Genomic DNA, 23,576 nt, shown 5'->3' with positions numbered 1-23,576 from the left:
TTGCTATACGATTTGCTCTGGACAAGAAAAATGTAATTGTGTCATATGCTGAAGTGGAAACATGGAAATATCTTGAACTTTTCAACTTTTGAATAAAAATGTCTGGTTAAAGTTTTCATGCTTTCATCTAGTGTGTGTAATCAGATAGGGTCAGATGCAGGGGGATCAAATGTCCTAATTAGATTTACAAACCCTGAGGCTGCTTTCAGTAGTGGATCGAGTGTCTCCTTCAAAAAAAAATCCCCCCCAAAAGCTTTGTGTTACCTGCTTTTCAAATATTCATGAGTAAAGGCAACATTTGCTGTCTTTTCATTGCAGCCAGTTACGTAGTCCAGTTGGCACTGAATTGATACTGTAGCTCCTGTTTTATAATGATTAAACTCACAATAATCATATAAACATTATACATTTGTGTTGGATCTTGCCTGGGTGTAGTACAGATGCACCAACGACTTGTTGCTTTGAATATCTTTTCTTTCTATGCCGTATCAAATTTGAAACTCTGACCATGTTTCCAAAATTAGACCAATATGCTAACAATAGTTGAGCATATTATACAACTTATGGAGATTAGACTTACCCACACTTTACCTGTTTTTAAATGATTGCTTTTAACATTTCATGTTATAAGAAAGCCTTTAAATGCCTGGTTTTGATATATTTAGTTTGTTTTCAATATTTAATTTTGTATTATTACCTTTCTTACTTTTGTTTTGTCTTGTTTAGTTCTGTGTTGTTTTCTCCCTATGCATTTTGTAAAGCATGCACTTTATAACCTGTTTAGATACGTTTTTATGCAAATAAACTATTGTTAGTATCGCTATTGTTGTTATTATTATGGCTGTTCTTATTGTTATTATCATTTGTATTAGTTTTACCTCGCTGCAATGTTATGAAAAGATAAGATCATAATTATCAGTCCAACAATGGGGAAATTTGCGATATTACAGAAGCAAGAGTCAAAATTAGGCATGCAAAGTGTAAAGATAATAACATTTAAGTGTAAGGATATATGGAACATTTTATGTAATAAAAACTAGTACAACAAGAAATAAAATAAACACAGTGCGAGAATATGTAAAGTGAATGGATCCACATGAATCTACCTGACACGTAAACTTACGAGCCGCACCTCAACGCACCTTCCAGTCCTGGGTGACGTCACAGTGCGCTCACCGCGGCTCCAGCGCAGCGTGACGTCCAGACACTGCTGCTCCATCCTGTCCCGGGCTGTCCCGTGCCGTGCCGCGCTGTCCTGTGCTGTCCCGCTGCAGGAGGAGAGACGCGCCGAGAGGAAGTTGGACTTTACGGGAAAAAACAACAGCGAACAAGTCCGCATGAGGGACTTTAAACTTCCTGCTCTGCACCGAGTGAAGGACACGAGTCGTAAGTGCCGAACGCTTCTGTCCCAACTTTTGTAGTGAACAGTAAAGAGTCAGCTCCAGGTACTTTGTGTTATTTGCTCGGTTCCGTGGGTGGATGGAGGGGGGGGGGGGGGGGGGGGTGTCCTCTACTTCTAGTACTTGTACTGGTAGGAGTGTTTATTTACTGTCTGAGTCGCACAGTGCTTATTATGGCTTATTTCTAAGGGGCTTAGAACCTTCAGTCTGGAGTTAGTCTGTATAAATGCACTTTGATCATGAAGTTGTCTTCTAACGAGTCTCAAAGCTTCAGGAAGTTAAAACAAATTACTGTTTGGTTGTAGAGTAGTCTCTGGAATAATTATATTAATTATACAAAAAATTAAGTGTATGTATTCATAACACAGTTACAAAATGGCTTACTAGTTTATATGAAAAAGTAAAGACAAACAAAAGGAAAGTGTCAAAAAGTAAATTATAAAAAAATATTTACACAGATAACAAAATATAAAAGGTAGGGCTGGAAGATAGGACCAAAAATAATAAGGATTTTTAAAAAGTAATTAAATATTCATGCTCATCATGATAAGTTTCACATGAGATTTAAAAACTTGAGTTAAGGTTGATTTGATAAACATTTGATTAATATTGTTTACAGATCATTCATGTGTTATACCTCCTCGCTGTGTTAAACATATCGATATATATCTTTTGTTATATTTCCATTGATGAAATATATATTGTGATAATTATTGATATTGTTTGATCGCCCTGGCACTGTAGTTTCAGATGTTTAATGTTTTCCCATTCGGTTCATTTCATATGCTAAATTATTTACAATTATTCAAATTCTCGTGACTCTAACCTGCTGCCACAGCCCTTTCTGAAAAGGTTCACCTCCGACCGTGGGACCTGTGTGTGTCTCTCTTTGACCTGTTGACCTCCACATCCAGTGCTCCCCCCCCCCCATGTCCCCTTGGCCTGCCAGGGAACAGGAAGCAAGAGGCAGGAAACCAGAGGCGTGTTTGTGTGCGGCCTTCTTTGACTCAGAGCTCCACTGTGCTTTTGTGTGTGTTTATGTTTCCTACCTCCTCTACACTGCGGTTCTCTTTCTGTTTCCCCAGGACACATGACGCCATTTAAAACTCTGATAGCTGACTTTTTTTTTTTATACGTGAGGGCTTAGATCCCACATGTAGCGTCTCACCTCTCTGTCTGGATTGGGGTCAAACCCTAAGAGGATTGGAGGCTGCAGAGTCAGTTACTCATGAGGGATTGGTCTCAGTGTGGCTGAGAGCGGCGAGCGATGCCTCCGCTTCGCAGGTGCAGACTTTCAGGACAGACTTTTGAGGGCATCACCCTGTCTAAGTGCCATAGCAGGTTGTTTTGGAGGTTTGCTGTGAAAGGAGCATGCGGATCTCCAAGGGTTTGGCTCAGGGAGCAGAGCCGAGTCTGATGAAGAAGGATGTGTTGTGTTCGGAAACTTGTTTGCAGCAGACTGTATGGACAGCGTGCTCCTAAACAAGATAAAGATTACTCCTGATCTTATGGCAAGATGAATGCTGTCATGTAGGCCTTTGTCGCTCGTGTAGATTTGAGCTGTGCTGAGATCTTGTAAACCAGAAGTTGGAAACTGTGAGAACACACTCTTGTTATCAGCGATCAGACAAAGACTCAGGGACCCCAACTAGCCTTGAGCTCACACTAGAAGGTTGAAGATAACAGAGAACTGATCTTGTCCTCCCTCTTTCTCGCTACATGCATGTTTAGACGTGGTTTAAAGACAGACACACACTGTGTAGGTTCATCATTAACAGTCCTACAGTATTTGATAGTCAAATGAGTATCACTACAAATTTACAAATGCAAACAAGGAACGTGTCTCAGTTTTCTCAACGTTACGAACGAAACCTTTTCCATTATTACAGAAAACTCGGATGATATTCCAGAACAGATATTAGAAGCAACACATTGCATTCACATCTATTCATGCTCTTCGGTTCTCACAGTTCATTTAGCTCTTGTTTTGGCCTTGACAGTGGCGTCGGGCTCTATGATATAAGATCTCTTATCCAGGCCTGGCTGATGGCCTCCACAGAGAAAAGGCACAGAGTTTGAACCTATGATTATTGCTCTAGTAATAGATGAGCCATAGAGCAATAAACTGAGATAACAGCAGATTCTCTGTCTCAAGTTACGTTCACTTTCTGCGGGTAGCAGTTTGAACAATCGCCCTTCATTAGCATTTTATTATTATTCCACTGAAGATCATTCATTTATGCTATTGTGAATTATTAAGGGTGTATGGTGGATCACTGTGGTTCAAGAGGTAGAGCGTGTTGCCCACGAACAACAAAGTCGGTGGTTGCATCCCAGGCTGCTCTATTCTGCCTGCTGAAGTGTCCTTGGGCACTGAACGAACTGAAATGCGTTGTATGAATATGAGTATGACTGGGGGAATGGCAAACGTGTGCTGGAAAGTTCTTTAAGTGGTCATCAACAATAAAAAAGTGACGTTTAAATACAAACCATTTACCATTCCTTCAGAAGGTATCATTTGTTTTTCATTGACAATAGTATTTGAGATGGTTCCTCATATCATCCTGTTTTCTTCCGTCCAGAAATATAAGCATTAGAGGGGATAATATAAAACATCCTTACAAAGTCCTTCTAGTGAAAGGCCTGATGGGAAATATCAGTTGTGTACTGACAAAGTACACAGAGGGTATTCACCAGATGCAGGTTTATTGACCAGACGAGACACAAGCTTGATAACGAAGCAGTAAAAGTCTCTCTGATGTTCCATTAAAGGTTCAGTGTGTAAGATTGGAGTGAAAGGGATCAATTGGCAGAAATTGAATATAAAATAATCCTAATGATGTTTCTACTAGTGTGTTTCATCTAAATTGCAAATTTTGTTGTTTTTTTACCCTAGAATGGGCCTTTTATAGTTTAGGTTTAAGTGAGGGTGTTCCGCTGCAACATGCAGCTTTGCCACTAGATGTCACTAAATTCTACACACTGAACCTTTAAGTAATGTAACTAGGAAGGATAAGAAGATATAATGTGACCTGGAAAGTAGAAGTAATAACAATAAAGATGTTGTAGAGAGAGTTATGCATAATGCAAGATCTCGATCTAGAGAGACATTAAATGGTGTTGGTCAGTACAGGTTACCTCTGCAGTGCCGGCTCCAGCATTGAGCTGATGTGATGCACTTGTTGAACTGTGAGTCCTTGCACAAGGATGCATCAGCAGTTATCTCAGCATCATATCCTCATTGACATCTGAACTCAATCCCTGAACCTAATTGGATGCGTGAACATAACCTCAAGATCCGTTAATGAGACACACATGAAACCATGGCGTTCAACCTATTGGCAGCACGGAAGAGTCCAAATGGAATTGTTTGGGGGGGTTTCATGTTAGGTCGCTTGGGGGAGTGTTGTCCTTACTCGGGATCGCAAACAAACTCCAGTCCCGGTCCAATGGGAAATCCCTTCTTGTAAGATCAGTAGGAGGGATATCAGGTTAATGGAAAGCAAAACTGTCAATCACATCATGCAAATGAGGGAGAAAACCAATAATAGATCAATTAGATTCATGATTTTTTTTTACATATTTGTGTTTTTTCGGGGGGATATCCTGGAAAGTTCTATCAGTCAGACCGAGCTACCTTGATTTCAGTCTCTGTGTCAGTTGAGAGATAATGTTTATGGCAAAATGTTTATTCTGTGTTGTCATAGGGAACAGGCTGTACAGGGTACAAATGCAAAACGGTCTCCTGTGCTTTGCATGTTTATTTTAAGCCGCATATTCATAATCCCTCTCTTCCTTCTCCCTGTCTTCCTCCTTCTCTTAGTTGTGTAGCCGTGCTGACGGGAGGTGAGCCATGGAGGACGGGAAGCCGGTATGGGCGCCCCACCCGGCCGACGGGTTCCAGCTGGGCATGATCGTGGACATAGGAGCCGACACGCTCACCATAGAACCACTGAACCAGAGGGGCAAGGTGGGTGATCGCACACAGCCTCACCCCTGCTTTCCATTTACAGGCAGCGTCCGGTAGGAGAAATGAGGCTGAGGTAACAGTGGCATGGTGCTTGTGTTTCTTTCACCTGTCTCTGCAAGTCAATGAGAGAGTTGCACATTCACTGGTTGTTGTTCACCTTAATCCCAGGTGGGGTCATCGCCACATACACACGTGGGTTTATTCACAAACTCACGCACAAGGGTTTCATGAAATAATCTCAAAGCACGGTGCAGGCAATGAAAACGTAATTATATATTTTCTGTCTGTCTTGAGGGCCGTTTCAGGTAAAAAGGCGTCGGCAGCAAAGTGTAAAATGTGAGAAACACGAGAGGCCGCGTGTACGGCGCCATGAATAAATAATGCGAGCAGCAGCAGGTGTGCCGATAGTGTTGCCTTCAGGGAGAGCTGCTCATTAGGAGGTAAAGGCCACCTGTTACACCTGAGCCGTCACGCGTCCCCTGAAGGCACCGGGCCCTCGGAGGTTCACGGCCGACCTGCAGCAGCTCCCTCTCTGCGTTTGGTACGTTCTCTCCACAGCTCGTGGTCCCAGACCTTTTGGCAGGTGTGTCTGGTTTCATTGTGTTCAGGTGTCCCACTAAGCACAACAGCACCACACTGAGTCTGAAGCAGCGGAGATGTCAACACTTCCATTCAGTTGGGCCAGTAAGCAGCTTAAATTAGAGCCGTGGTACTGGTACAGCTCAATATAATGCACAAGTGCTTTTTTTGTATGATTGATGTTTGTTACCAGGTTTGTGTTCTCTTTAGTTTTCTATGTTAAAAAGTTGTGTAGGACATCTTTCTATATCTGCCTGATTTAAAGTCATATTATCTTCTTTTTTTTGGTCTTTTGTATATGTTAGAATCCAGAATCTATCTTTTTGGGGAATTATTGAAATATTTTTCAGGAATTTCAATATTTTTTAGTTTTTAAAACTTCATTTTAATCCCAATAAAACCCGAGAGAATCAAGGTAAATTTGAAACCAGCAATTATCTGACTACATAATATTAAAGCTGCCTCTGCATTTCTCTGGAGGGGCTGTATGTGAGAGTGCTGCTGCCCTATTCAGTTGCTCCAGACATTTTCTAAAACTTTTCCCACGGGTTTCTGTAGAAAATGTAGAAAATGTCAGAAAAGTCCGAAAAGTGAGTCTGTTGATGGTGTTTGAACATGAAAAAACTGAAAACGAAAAAGAATACATATATCTCAGGCTGAAAAATAGAAGCCACACAAGTAGCAGACGCCACAGAAGATGTGGACGAGCTTTCCACATGAGAACCCTCACCTGGAAGCTCTGGACATTCTCCTGCTGCGTTCTTCATATGTGAAACACAAACCCAATTGTTGTATATGTCTGGAAACGGCTTTATACTGTCCCCTCCTCTACATCACTCCCAAATATGCACATTTTCAAGGTGCACCACTCTCAGCTGGAGCCGATTTGAAGCGGGTATGAAGCGAACCTCCCTCGTAAGAGCCCTCGAATGACGATTATGAGTTGATGCCCCATTGCAGGACTGTAACTCTTCTCCATTCAGCGAGGGAATGAAAGGCCCATTGAGTGTCGTTTTACTGCAGCGTTGAACTCATTAGTGGCTCGGCTCTGTGCGCTGCCCCTCAGCCCGGCCTGTCTCTTCCTCTTTGTCAATTTTTATCGGTGGGACATTTCTCACACGGTTGTTATTGTGGACGGGCATGTCCAGATCGAGCCAAGGTATTGTAGCTGGCACACAAAGCGGATTCTGTTTATGCGTTGGTGGTAATAAAGCATGGGTCTTGGCTCAGACTGGGACACACAGACACACACACACACACACACACACACACACACACAAGGAGGGCTCTTGCTTCAGGGAGTGTAATGAATATGTTAATGATGTGAAAGAGTGTTTATTATAGGGAATAATCAGACATGTCATTGTCTTGTTTAGCATCAGTACATTTCTTGAGTTTGTTCAAATGGGAGTTGTTTTTAATAACTTGATTGGTACAGTGCTCCACCATTGTCTTTCCTCCACACATAGACACTCACACACACACACACACACACACACACACTCAAACACACTCACTTATTCGCTCAGGTGTTCAGATCCTGTTGCTCTCCCACCAAATTATTCATCATGCTGCCATGTCTTCTCGTTGTTTCTCTCACAGCCGGCTTGTTCCATTGAATTTATTTCCATTAAGTCAGACAACAGAGTGAGAATATCAGTAACTAATTTAGCCTGGGAACACGTCGTCGCACCAAACATCACCACTGTGATCTATAAGCGTGATGAATGACTCATGTTTATTCATGCTTGTTTAGCTGTTGTTTCATGCTTAATAGGATGCTAATAAAATGTGTTTATTGTCATAAGCGTTCCAAACAATAACTAAATATTAAATAATCATGTGTTTTCAGTTGTCAGGGATTCATGTAGCAAGTAGGTGTGTCCTGAAAGTGAATTGATTAGTGAGGAAAATTGTTTCTGTCTTCTCAGACCTTTATTGCTCCAATGAGCCAAGTCTTCCCGGCTGAGGACGACGTCAACAAACTTGTAGATGACAACTGTAAGTATAAGTCCCTCATTTCTTGTAATGCATGCTACTCAGATTTAGAATATATCTAAAGATTTTTTTTGCTGACTTTTAAGGCCCGTTTTGGACTTGCACCTCAGTACATTTTAGATACTAACCCCCAGTCGTAACCTGAGGTCCTCAGCGAAGGCCTTTCACTATTTCAATACCTGGCTGAGGACTCTCAGGGCTCCCTTCCAGGACAATGTCCCTGTTGAGATCTGTCTGGCAAACTCCTCTCCTAAAGACTTATTAGGAGTCTTTTTATGTTAAAATGTATTTATTTTATAATGTTTTTACTCATTTCTCATCTCTATCTGTTTGCATATCTGTCCTCTGATGCAGTGTGACCTTTTAAATTGTTTCCTCTAGCTCGCCTTCCATTTTTCATTTTTAACTTGTAACCGTGTTTTGAAAGGTGCTATAAATACAGACTATTATAATCATATTATTATTAATTGTCTCTGTTCTCCCCTGTTTTGTCAGGTTCCCTCATGTACTTGAATGAAGCGACACTTCTCAACAACGTTCGAGTGCGATACAACAAAGACCACATTTATGTACGTTCTCTTCCTCGCCTGTACTTGTCTTTATTGTAGCTAGAGTAAGAAACCTTTGCATATCCTCTTGCAATCACTTAAAGACATTGCTATTGAATTGCATCATAAGGAGATACAGTAACAAGTGAGGTGACAGAAGGAGAGAGAGGATCTCTATCCTTAAGTCCCGGGGGGTGGAGAAGTACCATGTGGTAAAGAGGGAAGGGAACCAAGCCCAGGGTCACAAAGTCAGATGGTCTAACCCGACTCTGATCCCGGGCCATCACTTAGGGAATGAGGGACAGCCGGTAGATGAGAAAGGAAAGATAAGTTAACAAGTCAGGGTGTGTCTCATTTTCACCTCTGCAGTCGCATTGTTCAATAATTAATGTGCATTTCTTTTTCACTGTTTAATGAACTTTCTCTTTGTGTCGTGTATTTTACATCTCGCACAGACTTACGTAGCAAACATCCTGATAGCTGTGAATCCTTACTTTGACGTCCCCAAGCTGTACGGCCCAGACACCATCAAGTCGTACCGGGGGAAGTCCCTGGGCACGCTGCCACCTCACGTCTATGCTATAGGTGAGAGCCAACGCCTGCTAACAGCTGCACAGTATATCTGCAGGTTCAAGTAGTATAAGTCCAGTTGCATTAACATTAACAAGATTTGGTATTATCCTGAGTTTATCTTCAGTATTAGATACATTTTTGTCTATTACAGAGAATGGATCTTTATTTTATATATTATTAGTAGTACATTCTATTATTTTTTTATCAGAAGAGATTTAGTAAATAATGCAATACAAAAATACATAAAGTCACATTGTTGTCTACTTGTGAAAATGTGAACAGGACAACAGATATATGAAAACTAATGCAATGTTCATTTTTAATTTGTTATTGTAGTCTGAACCTCCCTGATGAGATAATATAAAGTTTGCATCATTGCATTTTCTTAAACTGTTCCCTGAGTACATCCTGATTATGCTTGAAAATAAAGTAATGGGTGCTATTTTTTCTCTTTAGCCGACAAAGCCTACAGGGACATGAAGGTTCTCAAGATGAGTCAGTCCATCATAGTTTCAGGTGAATCTGGTGCCGGGAAGACTGAAAACACCAAGTTCGTTCTCAGGTAGGAACTCACCGGAACTATACTGCGTCAAAATTCTGTTCCTCATATTAACCGAGACTCTTCACATCTTATTGAGACCCTACGATTGTGCCTTGTCCCACAAAAAGATGAACAATACGACATTTACCTGGAGGCATTCTGACATTAAACAAACAAAAACAATGACCTCTCAGCTGTTTCTTTACATGATCACATTAATTCAAAAGAAGCCATTCACTACTTCTGTGTTGCTATTGTCATAAGGAAATGCAACAGTACTAATGTTCAACTGTGTAAACTGTGGATTCAGTTTTAGTGTGCGTGTACTTTTGGCTTTTAAACCTTTTTTTATTCACCTCTATTACCCCCCCCCCCCCCCCCCCCCCATACTATAGATATCTGACCACAACATATGGAAGCGGTCAGGATATTGACGAGAGAATTGTAGAAGGTAATTCATTATAACCAGTGAAAACCCTGTGTGCGCTGTGTTTGAGGGCTGTGTGATGCTGATGTGTATTCTTTCCCTCATCCAGCGAATCCTCTTCTCGAGGCCTTTGGAAACGCTAAAACAGTTCGGAACAATAACAGCAGCCGGTTTGGGAAGTTTGTAGAAATCCACTTCAATGAAAAGGTAACGGATGATCGCCGATCTAAGTTGATTTATCATTCTTTGAATCTGCTGTTAAGACTTGATTTCTTTCTCTTTTTTTTGTTCTTCCAGAATGCAGTTGTGGGAGGATTTGTGTCCCACTACCTGCTGGAGAAGTCGAGGATTTGCACTCAGAGCAACGAGGAGAGGAACTACCACATCTTCTACCGACTGTGTGCCGGAGCATCTGAGGACATCAAGAAGAAACTGCACCTGGACTCTCCAGACAGCTTCAGGGTCAGTGGGCTCACAGGGACCCCAGGGAGTTTGGATGATTCTCAGCAGAAGAACATATATGACCCCAGTCACACTTGGTATTTACATCCATCCTGTGTGATCACAAGTGGAAAGCACTGAGAACAGGCATGAGTGCACCCAAAGGCATCACCAGGACACACTCTGAGGTGGTATGGGGCCACATTCTTTTCGCTCTGTCAGCTGAAATCTCTGACCTGCAGTTACACCATCAGAAATCTAAAGTATTTTTACACTTTTACACGATTTGTTTGAGGCCAACGTCATAATATCAACACTGATTGCCACATAATGATTGATACTTTCCTTAAATTGGTAAAATCTTTCTTCATAGCAGCTGCCTGAGATTCTTTCAGCCCCTCCTGACTCACACACACACACACACAGACACACAAAAACACAGTGACATCAGATGATCTGTAAACTCAGACAGGGTGAAAGCAACATAATTCGGTCTCTGATGACAGAAATAACAAGTTTATGTATTTGCTTAAAGAGCGGGGAAGTAATATTCCATTCCAAGTGGTCACACGAGACACATTCAGGATGTATTTTAATATCAGGTGTGAAGAGACGTGCTTGACTCTGTGATTGGGTCTCTCAGGATGGATAATAATACCAGCAGGTCTGAACAGGGACCATGTGATAGAGGATACAATTAATGCAATGAAAGCAAATGAAACAGTGATCTTGTTTTTTTGAAAGAGAGCAGGAATCTCCATTTTTTTAAAGCTAAAACAAACGTTTACTTTACTTCATTTGTATTTCATAATAGGAATGTGTCATAATTAGATTGTTAGATTATAATTGTTTATTCGTACTTTCTTGAGTGAAAATTGAAAGTTCCCCCCCGCGTGAAATCAAACTCCCCTCAGCAACAAAATATTCCACAATTGAATTCTGTCCCGTTCGAAAGCAATTATCAACTCAGCAGGGGCAGAGTCAGAGAGCATGAAGGTGTTTATCCCAGACGGGATTTTTCTTCTGCACGCATTGCAAAACAACACTTAACGGAAGAACAAGCAGCTCGAGCTGTTCCCTCTTAGATGTTTATCATCGTGTCATGATATCAGATCCCCGAGGTGATGCCCACATCAACAGAGGCAATTACTTTGTGCAATTCACTACCAGTCAGCTGTGGAGCAATATTGGAAGACGGCAGAGTAAATCGTTGCGACGCCGGAAATCAATACAAATATCCCCGGCAATGTGTCTGAATTAAATTCATCAAAATGCTAATTATGTTTAATTGTTTTCTAAAAGTTTGTTTTCTCTTTTTGCAGTATCTGAACCGCGGATGCACCAGGTACTTTGCCAGTAAAGACTCGGATAAACAAATCATGCAGAGTCGCAAGAGTCCCGAGGTAATGTCACATCCTGTTCTGGTTCAATTACTAGGATCTCAGTTGTTATGATTATTTTTGACACTTGTGTTGCGTTTGTCTTTGTTCGGGGGCAAAGTTTTTTGAGAGCAAGAAGACAAAGGCAGAAAATGTATCACTCTGCGATGAATGATTAAGATATGCAATAACGATCACTGAGAATGGGAGTGAAAGCAAATCCCAGACCGTGTTTTTTGAAATATTTGTTGCCAAGTGAGATGATATGCAAAAAAAAAACCCTGGTCAATCGCGATATTTTATGCCGGGAAATTAGTTCAAGTCTGCGTATTTGATGAATTATGTACGATATGAAAACGAGCCAGGCCCCCGGCGAGCTGCGCCGCAGAGCCTGCAGGAGAAGTGTAATTAATATCATGAAACAATTAGAAAAATAAGTGTGACAGGTCGCTCTCTCAGGGACTAATTATACATGTTCACTTCACTTGTTGTTTTTCTAAGACAGAATAATGTCTCCCTTCTATGTTGATGTAACTTCCAGGTGAAATGGTGGAAAACAAAGGAGCTTTCAGCACTTTTTTTTAATGGGTTTACACATAATGAGTTTATTGAGCAAAGAAGGGTAATGATTTGAACTTGCTTCACCTTAAAGTCCAATCAAATCCTTTATTCCCTTGATTTTCAAAGTGTTTACTTTTACCATATATTTATTTTAACAAAATCAACAATACAGAAAGCATTTGCATTTATTATTATTTTCTTAATTGAAGTTCTACGTATCTGGTTGTATTTATATTTTTGTTTATATTAATAGTTATTAATCATAACATTTATGGTTAAACTGTAAAATATCAAGCCACAATTATATTTCTTTGTCATAAGGGTCTGATAATAACATCCCAGATTTACTGTTTTTTATTTGTATCGGTCAGGCTCTGATGTTTTACTCATGTACTATATGATATTAGCTGAGTTGTACTTCAGTGTGTGTATTAATATCTAAAAAAAAACATATATTTAAAAATTTTCCATTGGAATATTTGCACCCAAACACAGATTAAAAACTGTATCTGTGCTCCAGTTTTTTTTGTGTTAATAAATTTTTAACAGTGTCTAGTAATCGTTGGAATCCCTGTAAGCTGTGGTTGCGAGTACTCTGTGTTATTAACACATTGTTGTACGTCTGTGTGTCCTGCCACATGTCTCTGTTTCTGTATATAGGACAACAAGGTGACGTGTTCCTTTTTTTTTATCAGAGTTGTGTGTTGCTGCTCTTTCTCCTGTGTTCCTCCTGAAGGTTTTCCACATGCTGCTGTGTGTAGTGGACGCTTCCTCTTCTCTGCATGGGTCTGCCACAGCCGGGCGGGGTTAGAAAAACACAAAGGATGCTCATTCAGCTGGTTTCAGTCCGACTGGACGATGAAGGGCTGCACAGTTTATTTGCCGGAGACACAATCGATACTTTAAGTATTTTGATATTGCAGACTTGCTGTCTCAGGGCCCAACCGTGAAACATGTGATTTGCAGCATGGCTTCACGTGTAGTTCCACTCTGGTGAACTTTGACCCATGATATTTGTGTGACTAGGTCAAAACTATGACGAAACATGTTCCCATCAATACAGTAACTGTGAAAGTTTTCTTACAAATCACTTTATTCAAGAGTCATTATTAGTCATAATTGTGCAGCCCTTGTTAATTGTCTCTCTGCGTTCAAGCTACAGTCTTGACCCCTGATGATTCTTGAAGTGGTTTGTTCCAGTCATGTTTTCACGCTGCATGTTTCTCCTCTCTGTTTTCACCCACTCCTGAGATAACATTAATGTTTCAGATGGGTTTTGTCTTTTCTTTAAAAGTATAAATACATTAGTTGACCAGACATTTGGAGACATAGGGTTAGAGCAGAGTAGCCTTGGTTTCATAGGGTGGTGTGTTTGTTGTGTGCTGCTGCTGGTGGAGGCTTTTACTGGTCAGATATTTTTGGGTTTGTTCATCTCTAACGTGTGGCTTTTATAGTTTAGAATCACATTTACTCAATATTTGAAGGCATTCAGACTTTGAATAATATAAAATACAGATCAATATTCACAGATTCTTTGAGTAAATCCTGATCTGAATTGAGCTTATACACTTTTTTACAGTTTCCCGACCGTTTCTAACTCTCTGGTGTCTTCTGCAGCATCTGAAGGTCGGCGCCCTGAAGGACCCTCTCCTCGACGACCAGGGCGACTTCAACAGGATGTGCGGGGCCATGAAGAAGATTGGCCTGGATGACACCGAGAAGCTGGACCTGTTCCGGGTGGTCGCCGGCGTCTTACATCTGGGCAACATCGACTTTGAAGAGACGGGCAGCTCCTCGGGTGAGGAAGGAAACAAAAGAATTTGTTGGGATAATTCGTGAGATGATCAATATTTTTCTGGCAACACATTTCACTGCGGGGGTATTTTAGTTTTAGCCTATTTTAAAAAGTAGAAGTAGAACATTTTTACTTCCTTGATGCTGCAGTATCCATCTGTGGTTCAATAAGTCCGCACAGTGTTTTTTTGGTTGTGTTGTTCAACCAGAGCTTTGTCTGTCAACACAATAACAATTTACTCCAAATGTGGTGATAATAATAAGACCTCTGTTACCTCGGCAACCACGATGTCTATCTCCCTCTCCTTTCTTCTTCATTCTTTATATTTCTGTCCAGACAGTCGATGTCTCTTAGGATTGAATAGATCCACGTCAGCAGCTTTTTAAAGGGAAGTTGTCAACAGTTCCTTCCTCAATTCACTGAATGACCACAACTGAGATTCCGCATTCACCTTCACATTAGACCTCTGATTGTGGAAGGAGCCATTGATAATCACCTCTTTACTTCACTCACATTAGTTCATAAAAATAGAATAAAAAAATAGAAAACGATATTATATATTTAGTTAATCATGGATCATGGGTAGAGGGAGCAGGAAGCGGGAAAGTACGTGTTCTTCTTCACAGCACGTCGACATTCACCAAAAGCTCTCAAATCTAATGTTCTCTCCATTTTGACGTCTTTGTCAGCGTCTTCTACGTTTAGGGCTCTTCTTTTTCATCCATCATCCATCATCCACACACTGGCAGGTTCAGTGTTCAGAATTCTCTCAACATTTTACTGCTGTATTCTCACATGAGCTCACTCAAGACAGGCCGGTGGAGAAAGTTCTGGAGAATGTCCGGAGCAACTGACTCGCACATTTGTATTCTCACATACGGCCCCTCTGAATAATCTCAGAAATATGTCCTGACTTCAGTGCATGTCTGAAAGCAACACTAGTGTTCTTCTTCAACATCAAATTAGCTCTAAGGTGCTTACAACTCATAATGAATCACATTTTGTAGAGATTAAATTGCACGTGTATGTAATGACGTCCCTGAAAATGCATTGGAAGGAGAGCCAATATTAGTATTTTCCACATTGTTCAACAACAACCTGTATGTGTGGGGTTCTTACTGTTTATATTTACTGTGTGTTTCAGGTGGATGTGTTTTAAGAAATCAGTGCAGCCAGACTCTGGAGTACTGTGCTGATCTGCTCGGTCTGGACCAGGACGATCTGCGCGTCAGCCTCACAACGAGAGTCATGCTCACCACAGCAGGGGGCGCCAAAGGAACAGTTATCAAGTAAGAGCAGTGGTTTTCAGCCTTGTATGATTCAAGACTCCTTTTGCAACTTCTCATGGGTTTTAATGGAGGAAATCATCTTAATATTATATGGATACTGCCTTCATTTACAAACAAAAAACAATCTTTGAAATGAATTAAACAGAATTAAGGCAATGAGTTCATAATCTGAGAACGGCTAATTCTCCTTAGACGGAGATTAACCAACTGGAATTTAAACGGCACAGTTCCTGGATAAGCAGTTGTTTCCTGTACTTATCAGTGACAAGCCTGCAAAGTCTTGAGATGTATTTATCGAGCAAGAGGATGAGATTAAATTATGACACTGAGTTAACCCTGTTATTTTACGGTCTTAGTTTGAGAAAGGAGTATATGATAGAGCTAATGATTTTATTTAGTGCATGGTTGCAAATTGTTTTACTCGCAGGTTAAAAGGCACAATGTACGGAGGGGGAATATGGCACAGTACCGGCACTGCTGCTCTGTACTTGTGGTGTAGATGTGGTTTTGTAGTGATGGGGGGGCACGTTTGGTGGATGAATATTTCAGGGGGGCCAGATGCTTGCCTGGCCTGGAAGTGTTTTCTCCACATAAATAATGCAGCTCGTATCTGAGGAGGCAGGCGAGCATGGCCGCGGTACAGTAGAGGCCCCGCCGTCTGGGGAGCAGGTGGAGCTTAGGGGTTTTGTCATTAAGCCCCAGTCTACCCAATGGGAGGCTGAGGGTAACAGGGGGAGGGGGGGGATTGGATGTGATGGTACCAGGCATGAGGGGTGTATCTAACTAGTGTGCATATGAAGCATTGTATCTGATAAAAAAAAAAAGAAGCCTTCCACTGAGGTTAAGTGTAAGGATCTCGAAAAAGACTTGCTACATAAAAGAGCTTGTGTATTCTCACGAGAGTCAGGATGTGGAGGCATATCCCCGTTTGTAATATACAGTGTTCCCCCCCCCCCCCCCCATTGAGACGAGAAAAGGAGAACAGGATCAAAGTGAGTAAAGAGCGATCATAGCAGCGAAAAAGAATACCCAGACCATATCATTTTAAATTCATCCTCTTCATCCTCTGGGGGAGCTGAGTTGAACTCTGGGCCACTGAGGATCTGCACCCTGCCCGTACAGTCGACCCCCGTCAATAATTCAAAATAAAAGGTGTTGAGGAGTCGTCAGAGAGCCTTGTTGGGTTCAAGGTTCATACTTTAGCTTTAATACGTTCCTCTCCGGCTCAGAAACCTTGGTTTTAAAGCGGTCGCCTTACTTGACTGTTAAGTTGGGAAGGGTAATGGCGCACAAGCTGCAAAATGTGTCACGTTGAGACGGCGTAACTTTTGCTGTCAGATGGAAATTGGGTTGATTTAAAAATAAATAGATAAAAGAGAGGGATTTAATAGGCGCCCGGCATTGACCCCGTTTTTTCGGACCGTCTCTGCCCCACTTTGTGTGTCCTCTGCAGGGTGCCTCTCAAGGTGGAACAAGCAAACAACGCCCGGGATGCCCTGGCCAAGGCCGTGTACAGCCGGCTCTTCGATCACGTGGTCAAGCGGGTGAACCAGTGTTTCCCCTTCGAGACCTCGTCCAACTTCATCGGGGTGCTGGACATCGCTGGGTTCGGTAATGAAATGCAGCCAGTGGTCTACAAAATGGAGATTTAGCTCAACCAAGTTTTGCCAATCTGTGAATTTGCAGCTTCCAGATGCAGTTTGTGCTCCCATTGGTTTGTTCAGTCCAAAGATGCACTTATCTGTCCAGCATGTTTCCTAATACACGAACCCTCATGCACGCACACACACACACAAACACACTTCATTACCAGGCCACTTTGCCTAGAGAATTAATTTCCTCCTCTGCCATATTTAACACAGCCTTTTTAATGTTTTTCATTTTGGATTTAATTGAAATGTGTTTTTGTTCCTGCTCCCCGTGTTTAGAGTATTTCGAGCACAACAGCTTTGAGCAGTTCTGTATCAATTACTGCAACGAGAAACTGCAGCAGTTCTTCAACGAGCGCATTCTCAAAGAGGTGGGTGATCCGGCGTCTGGACTCGGGTGGTTCGGTGTGGTTTACTTCTTCTGTCCTGGGAAACCTGCCATGTCATGTCACTCACCAGTAGGAGGTGGTGGGGGCTCCGAGCTCCTTCTGTCTTTCCCTCCGTGCATGTTCTCCTGCATCTCTCTCTCTCTCTCCCATGCGCTCTCTCATTAAAATGCTAATTTCTCGAGGGACACGAAGAGGCTTGTTCCTCCTCCTGTGATCTCTTTGCGCTATTCCCTTCCAAGGTTTCCAATTAATGCTCCCCAATTCTGGTTTCGGCCTCTTTCTCATTAACTGAATCACGTATCACGGGTTTGATGTTTTTGTTTGTTTTTTGAAGTGCCACTAAATATTTGATTATTAAACCTATTTTTCGAACCGGTATTTCCAGCGTTGATGTTTGACTTTGGGACTTGTCTGTGCAGGAGCAAGAGCTGTATCAGAGGGAAGGGCTGGGCGTGAATGAGGTCCATTATGTTGACAATCAGGACTGCATAGGTAAGTTCCTCTCCTGAAACCCGGCTGACCCTCAAACAGTGGTTTTTATTACATTTCTGTTTGGACAGACTCTTTTCAGAAGTTCATGATTTCCCCGATGAGATGTGTATCTGTCACTGTCTGATGAAAATTTTGGAAATGATGAAAATGAAAAAGTTTCAAGGCTGAAAAGTCTACAGTCCCCATCAGGCTGCACCAAATTTTACACACTCATAGATATGAGTACTCTAAATAGGCCAGATTTCTTCATTATTATTCCTTGATAAATTGGGGAAAATGTCAAAAGAATCTTATAATATTTAAGATAGATTAAAAATTCCTGGATCCGCCCTTTTTCTTATTTTTGTGTAATCTTGCTTAAAATTCATACAAACATACAAGCCAACCAACCAACAAACAGACAGGGGTCAAAACATAACCTTCACTCTACCAAGGGCTGTCAGTCCCTTTAAATTCAAACCAACTGGACCAAATTCCCCAAACTCATAGATATTAGTTCCCTAAAATTGCCAAGATAAAGATCCATTGATTATTGTCTGATAAATAAGTCAAAACGTCTTGCAACGATACAATTTCAAGATCTAAACCATCATTTACTGGATTCTGTCTTGGCCCATGTCCCAACCTTGTGCCAAGTTTTGTGTAAATCCATTCTGAAGTTTTTGCGAAATCCTGATGACAAATCAACAGACGACAGTGGCCCAAAAAAACACACACCTCCTGAGCAGAGAAAAAAAAAGACCTTGAACACATCTACTGTATCTCTAAGACGGCTGACTTCATGTGGTTTCAAATAATCCAAAGGGTAGATGTGTCCTGGCGTATGCATGTTGATATCTACATGTATCTAGCACCATGGGTACATCACTGTGTCCCACTCGGGGGACATCATCAAGATGAAGCGCTGCCTTTAATGTAGTGACGGAGGCGTGGCTGTCCACAGAGCCACAGAGCCCACACGCCACAAATGTACTGAGGTCGGTTCAGGTGAGATATCAGGTCACTCACATGACATTCATTTGGGCCATTCCTTAAGTTCTGGGCTACTGGTCACAGCAGCAGAAAATACACCTGTCATGGGGACCAAAATACCAACGGCTCATTATCCAAGATGCTGGCATATCCGTCTGTGTGGAGGGAGCAGGCGTGATGAGTATTTCGGGGGTTCATGTACCCTTTTGTGCCGCGAGAACCCGGACAGATGATAGCACCTTGTTTTTTGTTGTCCCCGTCCTCGAAATGCATCCTCACATTAATGGGATGAAGTCGTCAGTGTATCAAGGTGAAGCAGTTTGATTTGTATTTCAAAGGCTGTGATCCTTCGGGTGCGAGGTTAACTGACAACCGTGAATAACTTTTATGACTTGCAAATGTCCGTTTGGGTTGGCCATTAATTCACCCATCAATCTCCGGGATTTATGCACAGGTGCTTGGCCATGCAAATTTTTTGTTTTTTTTCCCCCGAGGTCCTTGGCCATTAGATTATTTTCCAAACAAAGCGAGACGCATGAATTATTCAGATATGAGCCTCAATGAGCGTCCTGATGAACACGCTCGGTGCTTTCAATATTCCCATTCAGAAACAGTAAACAGTGGAAATCTCCGCGAAATCTCATTTTCAGAAACTAAATGTCGAGTCAAAGGTCTTTGTACATTATAATAGACCATGTTGACAAGGCGGCCATTTTCCTCTGACATCACGCTCACGGTGGGAAGCGAGATGAACAGAATAATGTCGTACTGCTCGTGATCGGATATCACCTCCTTGCAAAAAACGTGTCTGTCAATTGTGTTCACAGAGACTAAATTATATTGTTTTTACCCAGTCGGAGTACACAAGTGTGTCCGATGGTGTGTGTATGTGTGTTGGCACGAGCGAGCAAAAGAGAGGTAGAGAGAGAGCCTTGAGGAAAGATTCCAATTAAAGGAAAGTATCGATCATTATGTGGTGATCAGTCGAGGAGCCTTTGAAATTGAACAGCCTAGGTGGCGCCGATCCGACAGTATCGGATTTCACATGCGGCGCCTGAATTGAAACACAGCTTACGGAGGATGTTGATGATGATGTTATTCCTCCCTCACAAATTCCCTCAATACTTTGAGAGAGCAGAGATCTCATGGATTTCGACATGCTAACTCGAAGTTCTTATACACGGTGTATATATACTGTACATTAACACAAATCATGGCGCTGTTGTTGATGGATGAATGTCTGTTGTTTCCAGACCTAGTGGAGGCAAAGCTGGTGGGAATCCTGGACATTTTGGATGAGGAGAACCGACTCCCGCAGGCCAGCGACCAACACTTTGCTCTGGTCGTTCACAGCAAACACAAAGACCACTTCAGACTGACGGTCAGACCTCGTTCCCACACTCCCTCCCTCTCCCTTCTCCTCCACCACGCTCCTTATTATCTTTCACCTTTTGTCCTTTATTTCTCTCCGCTCCTCTGCCATTATTCACTTTCTTTTGTGTATTTAGCCGCACCGCGGTTCTGCCATTGTGGCGATTTTCACTCCGGCTGTGCGTTACAGCAGGTTTTGTGATTGTCACACAGTTCCATTCCCTCCCTCTTTGTCAGTGCCTGTATCTCGGCGAGCATGAAAATGTAGCCTTGACACCGATTAAGGCTGAAGATAAGAGGCGCCGCAGCCACATTCAAATACAAACACTTATAAAATAGAAATAGAATAAAAGACATGAATTCTATTGTGCGTCAATATGCAGTGAGTTGACATTTCTACCATTCAGTTTTTAAACCTGAAGGAAAAAAGTTTTATGGATTCCTCTCTGATGAAGCTTTTTGAGCTTTACAATGCTGCTTGCTACATTTTCTGTTCAGGAAGAAAATTTTAAGTGGTTCTTTATAATCCTTGAGACACAAGATGATTGTGGCACACACTCACAAAACACATCTTGACTGTGTCCACTTGTTTCCCTTTATATCCATGCAAGTAAACATATTAAACAGGTTCAATTTCCCTGTAGAAAGTTTGTGTTGCCTTGTCGCTGCTGTAGAGATGTCGATGGATACGATCAGAGTCAAATCAATATGTATGGCTGTGTGTTTCAGCACACTCATTCGATCTGATTTGCTTTCTTCCTCTCCCACCCAGGTTCCCAGAAAGTCCAAGCTGACCATTCACAGGAATCTCCGGGATGACGAGGGCTTCATCGTCCGGCACTTTGCTGGAGCCGTCTGCTATGAAACGGTGACAGTGTTTTTCACTTGGTACAAACAAAATGTCCTAAAATGCCATGAAATGTTTCCTTAAGCTCAAGGTGATGTATCTAAAACTCTTAGGATATTCAGTTTATACAAAACAGCAAACGCTCATCATGACAACCAGAAATAGGTCTCCTCTACAAATAAAAACTAGTTTTGGTGAAGTGTTTTTGTTTGCTGCAGGGATGGTAGCATTATTTATTTGTGTTTTAATAGATTTTTATTCTAAAGCTCTGCAGCTACATACATTTGAATGTGCGTATGCATGTGTGTGTGTCCGCAGACCCGGTTTGTGGAGAAGAATAATGACGCCCTGCACATGTCCCTGGAGTGCTTGGTGTCCGAATCCAAAGACAAGTTTGTTCGAGAGCTGTTTGAGAACACCAGCACCGCCAAGGACTCCAAACAGAAGGCCGGCAAACTGGGCTTCATCAGCGTCGGCAACAAGTTCAAGGTCAGTGCGACTGGTAAAATCAACACCTGTCATTTCTCGTTGTCAAATTTCCGAAAGCTGATTTTTACTCTATAATAATAACTTTTAATTTGTCTTTGAAAAAGTATGAAAGGAAGAATAAACGTTTTTAGATACTAAAATATATTATCTTCAGGGGCCTTTATATAATATATTTAGTCTTTTAATTGTATATCTATTTTTCTCAGAGATTTATCCTACTGGACTTTGTAAAGACATAACCATACGATATACTAAAAAGGGAATACAACCAGCTCCCCCCCCCCCCCTTTCCTCTGAGAAAATCTTCCTTGGTGGCTCAAGCTGGATAAAGTCAGCTTGAGGTATAATAGAGTAGGAGTCAGAAAATAGTAGGTGTGGGAAAAAAGAACGGGGGAACGAAAAAATGAGTTGAAGTGTTCAGAGCGAGATAGAAGTACAAGGCGTTCTCCCAACTCCAGTCTTGTGTTTTCACTTACTTCTATGTGCTGCACATCGCCTTCAAAGTCTGACTTTTCTTCATCACTCGTTATGTACCTTCACAAATGCATGAGACATCAACTCAAGCATGGAGATGATGTGCCGGACGAGTTCATTTTAATTAAATCTTTTGATTCCTAAAACCGTTGGCAGATACACACCCTTCATTTTGGCTTTTTATTTCAGTTTTTAACAGAATTAATTATTACCTGTGTGGATACTTGGTTTAAAGCATGTTATGTTTTCCTCCCAGTTTTCCCTCCCGTCTCTGCTACGCTCATGAAAAAACCTTTTTAAACAAGTCGTCATGAAGCTGTTTGTTTCGTCTGTTTGTTTCCACAGACTCAGCTGAACCTGCTGCTGGAGAAGCTTCGCAGCACCGTGAGTCAAATTCACTTTCTTTCATTTCATATTCAGTAGAAAAATCGTTTTGAATCACCCCAATCAAAAGTATGTAATGGAATATGTCAGCTTATTGCAGGACTATAATTGAATATTTATGTTTTTAGTCAGGCACGGCCTGAGATGTCAGGGTTAAGGCAGATCAATTTTTCCCCGACTAATGTTCTTTGTGTGCAGGGCTCAAGTTTCATCCGCTGTGTGAAACCCAACCTGAAGATGGTGAGCCACCAGTTTGAAGGAGCTCTGATTCTCTCCCAGCTGCAGTGCTCAGGTAACAACACTGAAACATCTTTAGCCTAATCTGACATGAGCTCTGGAAAACGTTTGTCTGTCACACATGGAGAAGGCAGCAGGAGATTGTCAGGGTTAGACAAATTCACAACAACAGAAAATGTCCTGAACATTCAGGAGACAAAACATAAATTCTGCTGAAGAGATCGTGTTTGTTCTTGAATCTCGTTTTCTTTTCAAGTTGAAATCTTTATTTATGTAAGACATCTCTTTTTAGTTCGGAGAAATTCTCACATGGGCTCTCTCTGACATTTTAAAGATATTTTACATGAGGTCCGGAGCAACCGACTTACATTTGTGTTCTCACTTACAGCACTTCTGGAAAAATTCAGGACAATATCCAGACTTAAGTGCACGTCTGAGAGCAAAGTAACAGGGTCTACAATTGAAGTTAAATCCTGAATTCTCATTCAAAAATGAAATCAGCAATGTAGGATATGTCAATTTACGTTATTCCCACTGCCTCTCAAAATGGTTTCAAAACAGTATTGACTGAAAAAGCCTCAGAAGGTATTTGTCTTTATTTATTGTATTTAATTTTAGTGCGGTTCATCTGTTTAACACTGCAGTGTAATGCCACGGTTCATAATAGTTTAGTTTCATAGTCATACTAAGTTATTTCTGTAAGTGCTGAACCAACAGTTTGGACACTGACTATAATAACCGAAGGGGAATTCGTCATATGCTTAATTTAGC

General features: G+C 41.5%; 1 protein-coding gene across 2 annotated transcripts in view; it reads left to right on the top strand.

Annotated features, from left to right (window-relative positions):
- Positions 1 to 1,216: 1,216 nt before the first annotated feature.
- Positions 1,217 to 23,576, top strand: part of myo6b (myosin VIb) — a 36,725-nt gene continuing 14,365 nt past the window's right edge. For both annotated transcript variants that reach the window (XM_053435065.1, XM_053435064.1), the window contains exons 1-20: positions 1,217 to 1,386; positions 5,224 to 5,370; positions 7,881 to 7,950; positions 8,443 to 8,516; positions 8,951 to 9,080; positions 9,525 to 9,630; positions 10,005 to 10,060; positions 10,146 to 10,243; positions 10,334 to 10,498; positions 11,800 to 11,880; positions 14,035 to 14,215; positions 15,357 to 15,501; positions 16,955 to 17,112; positions 17,430 to 17,521; positions 17,959 to 18,031; positions 20,257 to 20,384; positions 21,147 to 21,242; positions 21,540 to 21,710; positions 22,530 to 22,568; positions 22,767 to 22,860. In XM_053435065.1, the coding sequence (XP_053291040.1) occupies positions 5,254 to 5,370; positions 7,881 to 7,950; positions 8,443 to 8,516; positions 8,951 to 9,080; positions 9,525 to 9,630; positions 10,005 to 10,060; positions 10,146 to 10,243; positions 10,334 to 10,498; positions 11,800 to 11,880; positions 14,035 to 14,215; positions 15,357 to 15,501; positions 16,955 to 17,112; positions 17,430 to 17,521; positions 17,959 to 18,031; positions 20,257 to 20,384; positions 21,147 to 21,242; positions 21,540 to 21,710; positions 22,530 to 22,568; positions 22,767 to 22,860 (2,074 nt within the window). In that variant the 5' untranslated portion in view covers positions 1,217 to 1,386; positions 5,224 to 5,253. The remainder of the gene's footprint in view (positions 1,387 to 5,223; positions 5,371 to 7,880; positions 7,951 to 8,442; positions 8,517 to 8,950; positions 9,081 to 9,524; positions 9,631 to 10,004; positions 10,061 to 10,145; positions 10,244 to 10,333; positions 10,499 to 11,799; positions 11,881 to 14,034; positions 14,216 to 15,356; positions 15,502 to 16,954; positions 17,113 to 17,429; positions 17,522 to 17,958; positions 18,032 to 20,256; positions 20,385 to 21,146; positions 21,243 to 21,539; positions 21,711 to 22,529; positions 22,569 to 22,766; positions 22,861 to 23,576) is intronic.

Source organism: Pleuronectes platessa, chromosome 11 (assembly GCF_947347685.1).
Source record: "Pleuronectes platessa chromosome 11, fPlePla1.1, whole genome shotgun sequence".
Classification (NCBI taxonomy): Eukaryota; Metazoa; Chordata; class Actinopteri; order Pleuronectiformes; family Pleuronectidae; genus Pleuronectes; species Pleuronectes platessa.
Note: the sequence above shows the minus strand (reverse complement) of the source record. Positions and strands in the feature narration are given on the sequence as shown.